General features: G+C 65.0%; 1 protein-coding gene across 1 annotated transcript; it reads right to left on the reverse strand.

Moving 5' to 3' along the window:
- Window positions 1–1,627: 1,627 nt before the first annotated feature.
- Window positions 1,628–15,210, reverse strand: LOC114018974 (FXYD domain-containing ion transport regulator 7). The gene is made up of 6 exons (XM_037882718.2): window positions 13,750–15,210; window positions 5,241–5,273; window positions 4,875–4,949; window positions 2,987–3,020; window positions 2,601–2,635; window positions 1,628–2,247 (listed from the first exon to the last, which is right to left on the reverse strand). The coding sequence occupies exons 1-6, from the start codon at window positions 13,778–13,780 to the stop codon at window positions 2,228–2,230; spliced, it is 228 nt and encodes a 75-aa protein (XP_037738646.1). The 5' UTR covers window positions 13,781–15,210; the 3' UTR covers window positions 1,628–2,227.
- Window positions 15,211–15,661: the final 451 nt, after the last annotated feature.

The raw sequence follows: 15,661 nt of genomic DNA on the forward strand, positions 1-15,661 counted from the left end.
GCACGCTGGGAGTCCCACTCCAGGCCTGGTGCATGCTGGGAGTTCTGCTCTGGTCGTGGTGCATGCTGGGAGTCCTGCTCGAGGCATGGTGGATTTTGGGAGTCCCACTCTGCATTGATGCATGCTGGGAAGGCTGGGGCATGCTGGGATAGGGCCTCTGTCTTCCTTTTTCAGAGCTCTGCCCCCAGGTTCGGATTTTCCTCCCCCTCTCAGTCTGAAGGGGCCAGTTGAGTGGCCACCCTGTCCCCGGGGCGCTAAGTGGCCGAGAGACATGGGGCCAGAGGGGAGCGGGCGCTGCCAGAGGGGAAAGGCCCCGTTCCCCATTCCACCTCGCCCCGCCCTGTGTAGGGTTGTGTCCCAGATTCTTCTCCATTATTCCTGGGCAGGTCCTCAGCTTGGTTTCCCTGAAGATTCGCCCCTCACAGTCCCAGTCAGTGCTGGGGACAGTCAGCTGCCCCCCCCCCCCCCCCACACACACACACACACACACATCCCAGAAACCTGCGTTTAGCCGTGGATCCCTCTTGGGACCTAACGGCTCAACTCCTGAAGAATAACCTTGGAGAACAATGCCACTGTTCTCCACAGTGTGCTCCAGGTGAGCCGTCCCCATGCGGCGTTATGTGCAGCTGGTCCCCAGCCAGAGGTGGCTGCATCTCAGCGCCGGGCAAGCCATCCCCATGTGGTGTTATGTGCGGCTGTTCCTCCGCTGCCCCACCCCAGAGGTGGCTGCATGGGTGGTGGGTATAATAGGCCAGGGGAGGCTAAGCCTCCCCCAACAGGATGCGGCGCACCTCCCTCTGGAGGCATGCCGCCGGCCTGCCGCGTTTGGAGCGCTGCCGCGAAAGGGCACCCAGGCCGCAGCCCAGCCCACACTTGGCCCGAAGCCCCACTCCCACATCCCGCTCTTCCCCCGTAGCCCTGCCCATGCTGCTCCTCTTCCCGCCCTCACTCCACCTCTCCCCCGAAGCTGGCAGGGGCAGAACGGGACTCCTCGTGCTGCGGTGGGGGGCTTGGGATTCCTCTGGCTCTGGTGGGTGAGGGGGGCTGGAAGGGGCAGGGGGCTAGCCTCCCCAATGGAGGATTCACCTGCCGCCCATGGGTGGCTGCACTTCAGCCCCAGGCAAGCCATCCCCATGCAATGTTACGTGTGACTGTTCCCAGTCTGCACCGCCCTAGAGGTGGCTGCACTGTTCTTTCTCAATTCTTTCTTTGCATGGTCCTGAACACATGGAACTGAGATGTGGAGGATGAAAATACAGCACCTAGCGCAGGGAGTGGGCATCATGTGGAAGACAGGCTGCCCCAGGATAAGAGCACCCCACACAGTGGAAAAGATGAGAAAGAGAACTGCACCGTCTTATATGTGTGTGTTTTCCTGCTGCCCTCTGCTGGAAGGGATCAGTCCTGCTCTGTGTGTCATAAACCCTGTACCGCGGATGGCTGCTGGGGATTCCCCCTCACCTCGGCACTGGGCTTGTAGTACTACACTGGGTGGGGGTCATGAGTGAGGGGCACCAGCAGACCTGGGGATGGGGGGAGCCCAGGGCTGGGCTAGCAGGGGGCTGCAAGTTGGGAGTGAGGGGCATTGGCAATGGGGGTGAATAACAAAGTCGGAATAACAAAGTAAGAAACAACCCCATGTTTATTGAGCGCTGGATCTGCTCTGCCCCGTGCTTGGGGGTGTGGGGGGCAGCCACAGGGTGGCGCCCCCTGGGGGCAGCTGAAAACACGTCATGAAAGCAGCACCCTGTCAGCATCCAGCTGCTGGCCCAGGGCCCAGGGCCCCGGGCCCAGGTGAGGCCTGTGTCTGGGCCTGGCAGGATGTTTTGGTGGTGTGTGGCCGTCCCCCCACATGGAGCACCCGCCCAATGCAGCGGGGAGGGGGGTGCCGTAAGCAAAGCAGTAATGGCATGGGAGTCACATGCGCTGGGGGGGACAGGAAGTGAAGGGGACCCAATGGGTCAAGATGGGGGGGGCAAGTGAGGCTAAGAGACCCCCCCTCCCTGCATATGGTGCCTGCTCCCAGCATGCAATGGGCTCGCCAACCAATTGGAGGCAGAGGTTCTAAAAGACGGAGGCTCAGATAACGGGGTTCCCCCTTCCCTGCCCCCACGGATGTCGCCGGGCGCTGGAGCCGAGGTCTTGGAGCTGTCCTGGGCGAGGGGGGGGCTGCAGGGTCTGCACCCCCCAGCCAGAGGGGGGCGCTACATTCCAGGCACCAGGCCTACGCGCTGCCTGCTGGAGCTGCAAGAGAAACGGGGGGAGGGGGAGGAGTGAGAGAGGGACAGGGGAGATCAGGGCCTGAGGGGACCCCAGTGTCCAGGAGCTTCCTCCTCACCTCCAGCCCCAGCTGGGAAGATGCTTCAGCAGCTGCAGGAGGGCGTTGCCATGGCGTTACCATGGTGCCCCCACATCCCTGGCAACATCCTTCTCCAGTGGAGACAAAGCAGCATCTGGAGGGGGAGCCTCACCTGACCCCCCTCCCCGGCCTCCCCCAACAGAGGGACAACCCCTCCCTCTACAGGACAGTCTGATGCCAGCCGGGGGGGCAGTAGGGACACCCCCCACCCCCATACAGCCCCCTGACCTTCACTTACTTGGGGTCTTTCCTGGTTGCCTGGCCTCCGACAGGCTGAGGGGGGACACAAAAGGGGAGACAGGTAAATTGTGGGGGGGGAGGTCAAGGAGGGCTGGTGGGACTGTGGGGGGCAGCTAAAGTGGGGGGAAGTGGGGGTCTGCCCGATGGGGTTGGGAGGCAGTTAGAGTGGGGGAGCTGCCCCTGGGGGACAGTGGGGGTCTTCTCCAAGGGGCCCGGGGCAATTACAATGTGGGTAGCTGCCCCATGGTCAAAGGGGGGCAGTTACAATGGGGGGAACTGCCCCTGGGCGTAGTTAGAGCAGGAGGCAGTGGGGGGCTGCCAAGGGGGCCAGGGAGCAAGGGGAGCAGTTATAGCGGGGGGCGGGGGGGGGTGTGCAGCACCTACCTGGAGTCGGACTTTTTACATTTGAATTTCTTACCTGCAGGGAAGAGAGAGAGAGAGTAAGGGGGAGCAGCTGGGGACAGGAGGGATTTGGGGGCAGATGATGGGGCAGGAGACCAAAGGGGAAGCGGTGGAGGGAGTAGTTGTGTGGGATAGGGTGAAGTTCAGGGGGGCAGGTAAGGGCTGGCTGGGGGGTGGCTCTGGGGCACAGGGGGCCTGACCAGGGAGGTTTGGGGTACAGGTGGCTGGCTGAGGGGCCAGCTTTGGGAGTTCGGGGAACCAGCCAGGGAGTTTGGGGTGCAAGGGCCTGGCCGGGGGGGTGGGTTCTGGGAGGTTTGGGAGGCCGATCAGAGGGGTTCAGAGGGCGGGGAACTGGCCAGGGGGTTTAGGGCCAGCTGAGGGGTTCAGGGTTCATGGGGGATTGGGGCGCTGGCCGAGGGGGTTCAGGGGGCAGCCAGTGAAGTTTGGAGGTGGGGTTAGGGGCTGGCCAGGGGTTTGGGGGCTTGGGGGACCAGCCAGGGGAGTTTGGGGGCAGGAAACTGGCCGGGGAGTGGGGGGCTGGCTGGGGGGTTCAAGAGTCACGGGGGCTGTGGAGCCGGACACTGGGATTCGGGGTGGAGGGCTGGCTAGGGGGTTTAGAGGCTGGCCGGGAAGCTCGGGGGCAGGGTTGGCAGGCAGGCTGGGGTGGGGTTTCCATGTTTTGGGGGTTCGAGTGGCCAGCTGGGGGGTTTCAGTGTTATGGGGAGTTCGAGGGGCTGGCCGGGGGGGTTTGGTGTTCAGGGATGGTTTGAGGGGATGCCCAGAGGTTAGAGGGGCTAGGGGTCCAGCCGGGGGAGTTTGGGGGCAGAGGACTGGGGGCCGGCCGGCCGGCCGGCCGGCGGGGTGTGGGATTTGGGTTTGGCTGAGGGTTTTAGGGGCAAGCCAGGGCTCTTGGGAGGGTTGGGGGCCTAGCCGGGGGAGTTCGGGGGTGGAGGGTTGGCTTGCGGGGGATAGGAGCCAGCCGGGAGCTCAGGGGCTTGGGGGGCCAGCTGGGGGATGGGGTTCGGGGTTGAGGGCTGGCCAGGAGGAAGGGGGTCAGCTGGGAGAATTCAGAGGGGTTGTGGGGCCAGTTGCGGGGTTGGGGTTCAGGGGTTTGCAGGGCTGGCCGTCAGGATTCGGGGGTGGCGGCTGGCTGGAGTTTAGTGGCCAGACAGGGGACTTGGATGTTGGAGGTCTGCTGGGCGGTTTGAGGCGGTTCGGGAGCCAGCCAGGGGAGTTTGAGGGGATATGGGGATGGCTGGGGGAGTTTTCGGGGTTGGGGGGCCTGCTGTGGGGCTTGGGAGGGGTTGGGGGCCAGCTGGGGGAGTTTGGGGAGTTCGGGGCCTGCTGGTGGTTTCAGGGGCCAGCTGTGGGAGTTTCGGGGGGTTATGGGGCCGGGTGAGGGAGTTTGGGGTTTGAGGGGCCTGCTGGGGGGTTCAGGTGGGTTCTGGGGCCTGCTGGACTGTTTGGGGGGCTCGGGGGGCTTCTGGGGGGTTCAGGGGCCACCCGGGGGAGTTCAGGGGCCACCCGGGGGAGTTTGGGGGGCCTGCTGGGTGGTTGGGGGGGTTATGGAGCTGGCTGGGAGGGGTTAGGGACATTATGGGGCTGGCCAGGGGAGTTTGGGGGGCTTCAGGAGCCTGCTGGGGGGGTTGGGGGGTTATGGGGTGTTCGGAGGAGTTTGGGGGGTGGGGGGCCTGCTGGGTGGTTGGAGGGGTTATGGGGGGGCTGGGGGGTTGGGGGCCCTGCTGAAGGGGTTGGGGGGCCAGCTGGGGGTTCAGAAGGGTTCTAGGGCCTGCTGAGGTGTTATGGGGTGTTACGGGGCCATACAGGGGAGTTTGGGGGGGGTTGAGGGGCCAGACGGAGGATCACTCACTCAGCGCTGTCAGGATGCCCACCACGAACATGACAATGGCCAGGACAAGGCCGACCACGCGCAGGGTGTCGTAGTCTGGGAGGAGAGGGGGGGTCAGAGACAGACAACCCCACAGCCACTCGCCCCAGCCCCACAGCCCCCCGCCCCAGCCCGCTACCCCCTGGCCCCCCAGCTCCCACCAGCTCTAGTGAGGCCCCATGTTCCAGCAGACACCCCAGATGGGAGCTGGGCCAGGGGACACCACGGAGGATCCCTGTTAGGCAGTGCCCCCCAAATTGGGGACCAGACATGTGGAGACACAAACGGGGACAACTCCGGCCCCCTCACATCAGCCCACGGGGCAGCCACACGGGTGGCCCCACTCACCGTAGGAGAAGGGATCCCGGTGTCCGTGGCCATCTGGAGAGAGAAGAGAGAGAAAGACGAACCCCTGAGCTACCCCAGCCCCGGAGAGAGCTCACCCGGCCCTGAGATGCAGCCACCTCTGGGGTGGGGCAGCCGGGGAACAGCTGCACATAACACCGCACAGGAGTTTGAGATAGGGAGGGACAGAGACTCCCATGTCATTCGCAGCAGCAGGATCATTGCTGCAGGGCAGAGGAAACCCCTTGCGAAGCCCTTAACCCGGGCCAGGGCTCCCACCCTGGTTCGCGCCTGCCTCCCCCAGCCTTGGCGAAAATGTCTTGCACTGAGTGAAGACATCAAGAATCCAGGACAGGTCAGCAGCCCAGCGCCCCCAGCGAGCCCCCTGCCCTGCTCCCCACAGCACAGCGCTCCCCACTGAGCCCCCGCCCCACTCCCTGCAGCCCAGCGCCCCAGCGAGCTCCCTGCCCTGCTCCCCACAGCACAGCGCCCCCCACTGTGCCCCCGCCCCGCTCTCTGCAGCCCAGCACCCCCAGCGAGCCCCCTGCCCTGCTCCCCACAGCACAGCGCCCCCCACTGAGCCCCCGCCCCGCTCTCTGCAGCCCAGCGCCCCCAGCGAGCCCCCTGCCCTGCTCCCCACAGCACAGCGCTTCCCACTGAGCCCCCGCCCCACTCCCTGCAGCCCAGCGCCCCAGCGAGCTCCCTGCCCTGCTCCCCACAGCACAGCGCCCCCCACTGAGCCCCCGCCCCGCTCTCTGCAGCCCAGCGCCCCCAGCGAGCCCCCTGCCCTGCTCCCCACAGCACAGCGCCCCCCACTGAGCCCCCGCCCTGCTCCCTGCAGCGCTGTCTGTTGGGGTGGCCCTGCAGGATGAATAATGCAAACCCCAATGCAGGCCATGGGGGGTTGCCATGGAAACAAGCACATCAGGAGTCTGCATCCTCAGCTGGCTGCCAGGGCGGGTGGGGGGGGAGCAGGGAGGGAACCGGGGACCTGGCACCCAGCCACCACCTGCGGAAACCAGCCCTGGCACGGCCCTGCCGGTGACCGGCAGCCCCCTGCTCTCCCAGCCCTGGGTCCCGGCAGAGGGATCCGCGTCGGGGTATCTGGGGAGGTTCCCGGCTCTGGCACCTGGCCAGGGAATCGAGGGCTGGGCACAGACAGACAGATGGAGACCGGCAGGGAGTGCCCCCCAACACGCACCCACTCTGCCCTCCTGGTCCCCCCACCCCTGCATGGGCTGTGTCCTAGCAACCCCAATATTAGGGCTCAACCTCAGGATGGGGGTAAGACAGAGACTGGCCATGATTCTACCCACCCCTGGGAGGCTCTGAGCCCTGCCCCCCAACCCTGGGCCGCCTCTGCTGTCCCCCACTCCCCACCCCACCTCTGGGTCTCTTTCCCCACCCCCATCTTCTGGCCATTGGTTGACTCTCCCCAAGTCCACCTCAGCCCTAGATCCATGAGGTCAGCAATGACTGTGCGGGGGGAGCATCCCTGCATCACAGCACCCCCTGCTGAGCCCCCGCCCTGCTCCCTGCATCACAGCGCCCCCCGCTGAGCCCCCGCCCTGCTCCCTGCATCACAGCGCCCCCCGCTGAGCCCCCGCCCTGCTCCCTGCATCACAGCGCCCCCTGCTGACTCCCTACTCCCACAGCACAGTGCCCCCTGCTGAACCCCCTGCTCCCTGCATCACAGCGCCCCCCGCTGAGCCCCCGCCCTGCTCCCTGCATCACAGCGCCCCCCGCTGAGCCCCCGCCCTGCTCCCTGCATCACAGCGCCCCCTGCTGACTCCCTACTCCCACAGCACAGTGCCCCCCACTGAACCCCCTGCTCCCTGCAACACAGCGCCCACCACTGAGCCCCCGCCCTGCTCCCTGCATCACAGCGCCCCCCGCTGAGCCCCCGCCCTGCTCCCTGCATCACAGCGCCCCCTGCTGACTCCCTACTCCCACAGCACAGTGCCCCCCGCTGAACCCCCTGCTCCCTGCAACACAGCGCCCCCCGCTGAGCCCCCGCCCTGCTCCCTGCTGACTCCCTACCCCCAGAGCACAGTGACCCCCGCTGAGCCCCCTGCTCCCTGCATCACAGCGCCCCCTGCTGACTCCCTACTCCCACAGCACAGTGCCCCCCGCTGAGCCCCCTGCTCCCTGCATCACAGCGCCCCCTGCTGAGCCCCCGCCCTGCTCCCTACATCACAGTGTCCCCTGCTGACTCCCTACCCCCACAGCACGGTACCCCCCACTGAGCCCCCCCACCCCTCTCTCCGCAGCACGGTGCTCCCTAGCACAGCGCTGGGCCATTGGGGTCAGCACTGACTGCCAGGGGTAATTCCCTGTCCCCGTATTGTGGCTCAGTGGGATTTCCTGTTCACTCCCGTCTAACTGCTGCCCCAATTTAGGCAGCAGGCTCAGCAGCTGGGGGGCTCTGCAAGCAAACCAGCCACGCTCTCGCCCAGTGGCAGGTCAGCCGCCGGGCGAGCTCCCTCAGCCCAGATGCTGCCAGAGCTCTCGCCCGTCGCTGGGAGACGGGGGGAGCTGCCCCCCAGTACAACTGATCCAGCAATGCTGCCTGAGTCTGCCGAGAGCCTACACACATTGCTGGGAGAGGGATGGACTCTTCTGTTCATCTCAAGAGGGTGTTAATCCTGAAGCCTAGTGACAACAGTGTAGATGCCCACAGAGCCCTGTGCTGCTCAGCTGCTACACACACACACACACAGCTTGCACAGACACACACACAACACTCAGAGTGCTGCGCTGGCTTATCAGTGCACAACTGGAGGGGGTGAGTGTGAGAGGCTGGAGAGACTGCTGGGGTCATGGTGAGGGTGTGCAGTGTGTGTGAGTGCAGGGTTGATGCTGTTGTGGGGCAGTCTGAATGTGTGTGTGTGTAATCAACACTATAGCTGCATTAGAGCTGAACTGTTAACTTGAACTGCCCACCAGATTCAAAGCACCCAGAGCTCACGGAGCACGGCTACGCTGGGCGTAACACACACACACCCCCTGCACAGACAACACACTGCACAGAGTGGAGCACACAAACGCACTGCATAGAGTGGACACCCACACTAGGGGTGTAAAATGTTAACAGGTTAACCCGCCTTAACCGTCATTAACCCCTGGGCTGGCCAACCAACCGGCCCGACGACCCCCGCAGCCCCACGCCAACCAACCGGCCAGCCGACCCCCGCAGCCCCACGCCAACCAACCGGCCCGACGACCCCCGCAGCCCCACGCCAACCAACCGGCCAGCCGACCCCCGCAGCCCCACGCCAACCAACCGGCCCGCAGACCCCCGCAGCCCCACGCCAACCAACCGGCCCACAGACCCCCGCAGCCCCACGCCAACCAACCGGCCCACGGACCCCAGCAGCCCCACGCCAACCAACCGGCCAGCGACCCCCGCAGCCCCACGCCAACCAACCGGCCAGCCGACCCCCGCAGACCCACGCCAACCAACCGGCCCGCAGACCCCCGCAGCCCCACGCCAACCAACCGGCCCGCAGACCCCCGCAGCCCCACGCCAACCAACCGGCCCGCAGACCCCCGCAGCCCCACGCCAACCAACCGGCCCACAGACCCCCGCAGCCCCACGCCAACCAACCGGCCCGACGACCCCCGCAGCCCCACGCCAACCAACCGGCCCGACGACCCCCGCAGCCCCACGCCAACCAACCGGCCAGCCGACCCCCGCAGACCCACGCCAACCAACCGGCCCGACGACCCCCGCAGCCCCACGCCAACCAACCGGCCAGCCGACCCCCGCAGACCCACGCCAACCAACTGGCCCGCAGACCCCCGCAGCCCCACGCCAACCAACCGGCCCGCAGACCCCCGCAGCCCCACGCCAACCAACCGGCCAGCGACCCCCGCAGCCCCACGCCAACCAACCAGCCCACAGACCCCCGCAGCCCCACGCCAACCAACCGGCCCGACGACCCCCGCAGCCCCACGCCAACCAACCGGCCAGCCGACCCCCGCAGACCCACGCCAACCAACCGGCCAGCCGACCCCCGCAGACCCACGCCAACCAACCGGCCCGCAGACCCCCGCAGCCCCACGCCAACCAACCGGCCACGACCCCCGCAGCCCCACGCCAACCAACCGGCCCACAGACCCCCGCAGCCCCACGCCAACCAACCGGCCCGACGACCCCCGCAGCCCCACGCCAACCAACCAGCCCGTCGACCCCCGCAGCCCCACGCCAACCAACCGGCCAGCCGACCCCCGCAGACCCACGCCAACCAACCGGCCCGCAGACCCCCGCAGCCCCACGCCAACCAACCGGCCCACAGACCCCCGCAGCCCCACGCCAACCAACCGGCCACGACCCCCGCAGCCCCACGCCAACCAACCGGCCCACGGACCCCAGCAGCCCCACGCCAACCAACCGGCCCGCCAACCCCCGCAGCCCCACGCCAAACAACCAGCCCGTCGACCCCCGCAGCCCCACGCCAACCAACCGGCCCGCCAACCCCCGCAGCCCCACGCCAAACAACCAGCCCGTCGACCCCCGCAGCCCCACGCCAAACAACCGGCCCGCCAACCCCCGCAGCCCCACGCCAAACAACCAGCCCACCTCATGCCGGACAACCGGCCCGCCGACCCCCGCAGCCCCATGCCAGCCAACCAGCCCACCGACCCCCGCAGCCCACAGCGACTGACCTGCCCACCAACTCCAACGGCCCCACGCCGGCCAACTAGCCCGCCGACCCCAGCAGCCCCACACCAGCCAGCCGGCTGACCCCAGCCCCAGCCGCACCGGCGGCTGAACCTGACCCCAGCCCCTCTCCTTTTAATCAGTTAACTGTTTAAACAGACATTTTACTCATTTAAATGGTTCACTTTTTAAACGCTATTTACATCCCTAAGACACACACACTGCACAGAATGGAACACACCCACTGCATAGAGCGCACACACACACACACACACAGAGCCGGACGCAGACCCGGGGGGGGGGGGGATTCTTGGCAGCGCAGCCAGCCGCAGAGCCACAGCCCAGCCAGCACGAACTCCCCACGCCAGAGCCCGGCCCCGAGGCACACAAACCCCGTAGGCCCCCGCTGCCCCCCCAGACACCCAGCGCACACTCGCAGTACACACACCCCTGGCCCCCCCCATTTGCTCCCTCCCCGGGGGCAGCCCTCAATCCCACACCCACAAGGGAGAGTGGCTACACACCACAGTGCACACGCACACCACACAGTGCACTACACAACACCCCGTGCGACACAGCCCACAAAACCCCTTCAGTACCCCCCTTGCACAACACCCCACTGCGCACACACAACCCCAACACACCAGCCCACTGCACACCTGCCGAGGGGCCGGGGGGCGGACAGGCACACTGTACCCCCAGACAACACCTAAAAGCCAGTCCCTTGGAGTCAGGCACACTGCTGCCCCTAGGCAGCCTTCCACACACACACTATAGCACTTACACTGTCACCCCCTCACAACCCAATACACCCCCAAACATACACACAATCACACTCTCACGTGGCCACACTCATTGTGACCCAGCATACACACTGCCATACCCTTGCAAAAATTCACACACCCATACAAATTGTCAGGCCCTCGCAACCCGACACCGAGCCCCACAAACATCCCACAGCGTGTGCCTACACACGCATGCACACACAGCCCCACACCCACAAAGGACATGGGGTAGCGAGAGATTCTTTCACAGCCCGACAATCACACACCATTGCAGCCTGAGTAAGGCTGCCGTGAGAGTACTGGGCTGTGTGATGGGAACCCACCCCACACTCAGTTACACCCTGAACATGCACGTGCACGTGCACGCACACACACCCACCCCTGCACTCACACACACAGCCCACCCTATCTGCAGTAACTCCATGGGGACTGCAGGGGAAAGGGACAGACAGAGTGCACTTCCCTACACAACCTTACACCATATACACTGACACAACACACACATACACACTTAACCGCACACACATTCACACCACATACACTAACACAACATACGCCTTATGCCTCAAAACACACTGCACTGCATACACATGGGACACACACACACACTGCACGAGGGCTCCCAGTTCCTGTCCCGGTCACTCCCGCAGCCTCTGGTAAACGGGGAGCCGGGAGTCGTAGCCCCACAGCTCCCTCCTCCCCCAGGTCCCCCCCCCACAGCTCCCTGCTCCCCCAGGCCCCCCCAACTGCCCCCCTCCCCACAGCTCCCTGCTCCCCCAGGCCCCCCCTGCCCCACAGCTCCCTGCTCCCCAGGCCCCCCCTGACTCCCCCCTCCCTACAGCTACCTGCTTCCCCCAGACACCACCCCCCTGCCGCTGCCTCCCCGAAGCTGATCTGCGGCCCCTCTCCCTTCCTGTGTGTGGCAGCTACTTCCCAGCTATGTCTGGAGCTGTGAGCGTCCCGGAGCCAGCCAGCCCTGAATCCATCCCTCCATCCGTCCTGCCCTGTATTCATCCCTCCATCCGTCCAGCCCTGAATCCATCCCTCCCTCCATCCCTCCATCCCTGAATCCATCCCTCCAGCCAACCAGCCTTGTATCCATCCCTCCATCCATTCCTCCCTCCATCCCTGAATCCATCCCTCCATCCCTCCCTCCATCCAGCCCTGAATCCATGCCTCCATCCATCCAGCCCTGTATCCATCCATCCCTCCATCCAACCCTGTATCCAGCCCTGTATCCATCCCTCTATCCTTCCCTCCATCCATCCCTGTATCCATCCCTCCATCCAGCCCTGTATCCATCCCTCCATCCAGCCCTCCGTCCAGCCCTGTATCCATCCCTCCATCCCTCCCTCCATCCAGCCCTGAATTCATGCCTCCATCCATCCAGCCTTGTATCCATCAATCCCTCCATCCAGCCCTGTATCTATCCCTCTATCCCTCCCTCCATCCAGCCCTGTATCCATCCCTCCCTCTGTCCAGCCCTGTATCCATCCCTCCATCCATCCCTCCTGCCACCCCTGAATCCATCCCTCCATCCAACCCTGTATCCATCCCTCTATGCCTCCATCCATCCAGCCCTGTATCCATCCCTCCATCCCTCTCTCCGACCAGCCCTGTAACCATACCTCCACCCAGCCCTGTATCCATCCCTCTATCCTTCCCTCCATCCCTGAATCCATCCCTCCATCCACCCAGCCCTGAATCCATCCCTCCAGCCAGCCAGCCTTGTATCCATCCCTCCAGCCATTCCTCCCTCCATCCCTGAATCCATCCCTCCATCCATCCAGCCTTGTATCCATCCATCCCTCCATCCAGCCCTGTATCTATCCCTCTATCCCTCCCTCCATCCAACCCTGTATCCATCCCTCCCTTTGTCCAGCCCTGTATCCATCCCTCCATCCATTCCTCCCTCCACCCCTGAATCCATCCCTCCATCCAGCCCTGTATCCATCTCTCTATCTCTCCATCCATCCAGCCCTGTATCCATCCCTCCATCCCTCCCTCCGACCAGCCCTGTATCCATCCCTCCATCCAGCCCTGAATCCATCCCTCCATCCAGCCCTGTATCCATCTCTCTATCTCTCCATCCATCCAGCCCTGTATCCATCCCTCCATCCCTCCCTCCGACCAGCCCTGAATCCATCCCTCCACCCAGCCCTGAATCCATCCCTCCACCCAGCCCTGTATCCATCCCTCTATCCTTCCCTCCATCCAGCCCTGAATCCATCCCTCCATCCCTCCTCCCCCCGGCACACACCTTCCCTCTGTCCATCAGCCCCTTGGGGCAGAGCCGTGTGCCCAGCCAGGGAGCTGGCATGGCGAGGATGGGGGGGAAGGGACCTTGGGCAGCAGCCCGGCACTCTGGACATTGGGGGGTGAGTCTGATGTGGTGGGGTGGCTCTTCAGGGAGAGGGGGGTGGGATGCCAGGGGTTGGGCACCACTGGGAGCAGGGGGGCAGGCAAAGGGCTGCAATGCCAGGGACTCAGGCTGCATGAGCGCAGCAGTCCTGCGGTCCCGGCTTCAGCACCAGGGATGAAGGGGGGATTCGGGCTTTGTGGATGCAGCAGATTCGGGCACTGTGGGAGCAGGGGGAATCAGGCACCATGGGAGCAGGGGGAGTTGGGCACCGTGGGTGCAGGGGTAATTGGGCACTTTCAGCAGAGGGAAACAGGGCACCCTGGGCACAGGGGAATGAGGCACTGTGGGCAGAGGGGAATCAGGCACCATGGGCGCAGGGGATTCGGGCACCGTGGGCAGAGGGGAGTCGGGCACTGCGGGCGCAGGGGAGTCGGGCACCGCGGGCAGAGGGGAGTCGGGCACCGCGGGCGCAGGGGAATCAGGCACCGCGGGCACAGGGGAATCAGGCACCGCGGGCAGAGGGGAGTCGGGCACCACGGGCGCAGGGGAGTCGGGCACCACGGGCGCAGGGGAGTCGGGCACCGCGGGCAGAGGGGAGTCGGGCACTGCGGGCAGAGGGGAGTCGGGCACCGCAGGCAGAGGGAGGATCTGGGCACCGTGGGATTCAGGCCCCCTGGTGCGGGTGGCCGGGGAGGGGCTCACCGTGCCTGGGTGCCTCGGTGGGGGTGGCCATGCTGCAGCCGCGGCTCTCTCCCGTCGCAGGAGCGAATGCGGCAGCGGCCGAAGGAGGGAGCGGGCGGGAAGCGGTTTTTTTTTTTTTTTTCCGCTGCGCATGGAGGAGGGCGGCGGCCAATGGGAGTCAGACGCGGCTCTGCTCGGGGTGGGGGGTGGGGGGAGCTGCCTGGCTGGGGAGGGGGCAACCTCTCCAGCCGGCCCTGCCATGCTCCCCCCACTCCTGTCACCCGCAGCTACCTCGACTCTCCACAGGGCTTCCCCAGCGTTACCTACAGGGTGGCTCTCCGGGCCCTGAGATGCAGCCACCTCTAGGGTTGGGCAGCCGGGGAACAGCCACACATAACACCATAGAGGGACAGCTCACCTGGCACTGAGATGCAGCCACCTCTGGGGCAGGGCAGCCAGGGAACAGCCGCACATAACACCATAGAGGGACAGCTCTCCTGGCACTGAGATGCAGCCACCTCTGGGGCAGGATAGCCAGGGAACAGCCGCACATAACACCATAGAGGGACAGCTCACCTGGCACTGAGATGCTGCCACCTCTGGGGCAGGACAGCCAGGGAACAGCCGCACATGACACCATAGAGGGACAGCGCACCTGGCACTGAGATGCAGCCACCTCTGGGGCAGGGCGGCCAGGGAACAGCCGCACATAACACCATAGAGGGACAGCTCACTTGGCACTGAGATGCAGCCACCTCTGGGGCAGGGCAGCTGGGGAACAGCCGCACATAATGCCACAGCGAGATCGCTAGTCCAGCGTGGAGATGCAGCCACCAGCCCCACATACTCCCCTGCCCCACCCTCCCAGAGCCGCCCCACGTGCCCACCAACCTGGGTTAGGTGCCCCACCTCTCACAGTGCTGGGAGCAGTCAAAGATGCAGATACCCCCCTCCCACAGAATAGTGTGTTCATCATAGAAGTTGCCTTCTTTTGTGTGCATATAGACACACCCCCCCCCCGACCCACTGCACAGACCCACAGTGAGGCCTGGTCTACGCTGCCACTTTAACAGCGCTGCAACTTCCTCGCTCAGGGGTGTGAACCCCCCACCCAAGGGCTGCAAGTCTCAGCGCTGTAAAGCAGCAGCATAAGAAGTGCCCCAGCGCGGGGAGCTGCTCCCCTCTTGGAGCGGGGTTTTTCCCCAGCGCTGGTGCCACGACTACACAGCCACGTTAACGACACCGCGCTTTAACCTTGCTAGTGGAGACATGCCCTGAGACAGTCCCTGCCCCACAGCACCCAGTTTAAACCGCCACAGTGGGGGAGGGGAAACTGAGGCACCAAGTGGGAAAGGGCCTTTGGCGGTTTCCAGATCCACCAGCCACAGGAGTTGTAGGGCCAAACTTGATGAAGGCTACGGGGGGGGGGGGGGGGAGGGGGGAGATATAAAATTATGCAAATCACTACCTGGGCTCATTTGTATATCTGCATTCATTTCAGCCTAATCCAGAGAGCCCTGTGGCTGTCCAGCCTGGGCAGGGCTGGGCCAAGAGCTCTGGGGGATTGAGGGTAAAATCTCAAGGGGATACTAGCCAGCAGGAGGGAGACAGTCCTCGTGCATTGGGGGATGGGCATTCGGGCTGGGGGGTCACAGGGCAGCTCCAGGGCCTGGGGCACACGGACCCCTCTGCTGGGTCAAGGACTAGCAACGTGAGAGCTGCGACCTGACAAACGTGTGTGCGCGTGTGTGTGTCTGTGCGTGCGTGCGTGTGCGCGTGCATCCTGCTGCCCCCTGCTGGAGGGGATCAAACCTGCTTTGTGTCTGCTCATGCACCTCCCAGGGATCAGGCCCGCCCCCTACACACACATGCAGAAAGCACCCGCTCAGCCACAGGCCGGGATCCCACCACACCCGAGCCGGTGATTGGGACA

Source organism: Chelonia mydas, chromosome 24, assembly GCF_015237465.2.
Source record: "Chelonia mydas isolate rCheMyd1 chromosome 24, rCheMyd1.pri.v2, whole genome shotgun sequence".
NCBI lineage: Eukaryota > Metazoa > Chordata > Testudines > Cheloniidae > Chelonia > Chelonia mydas.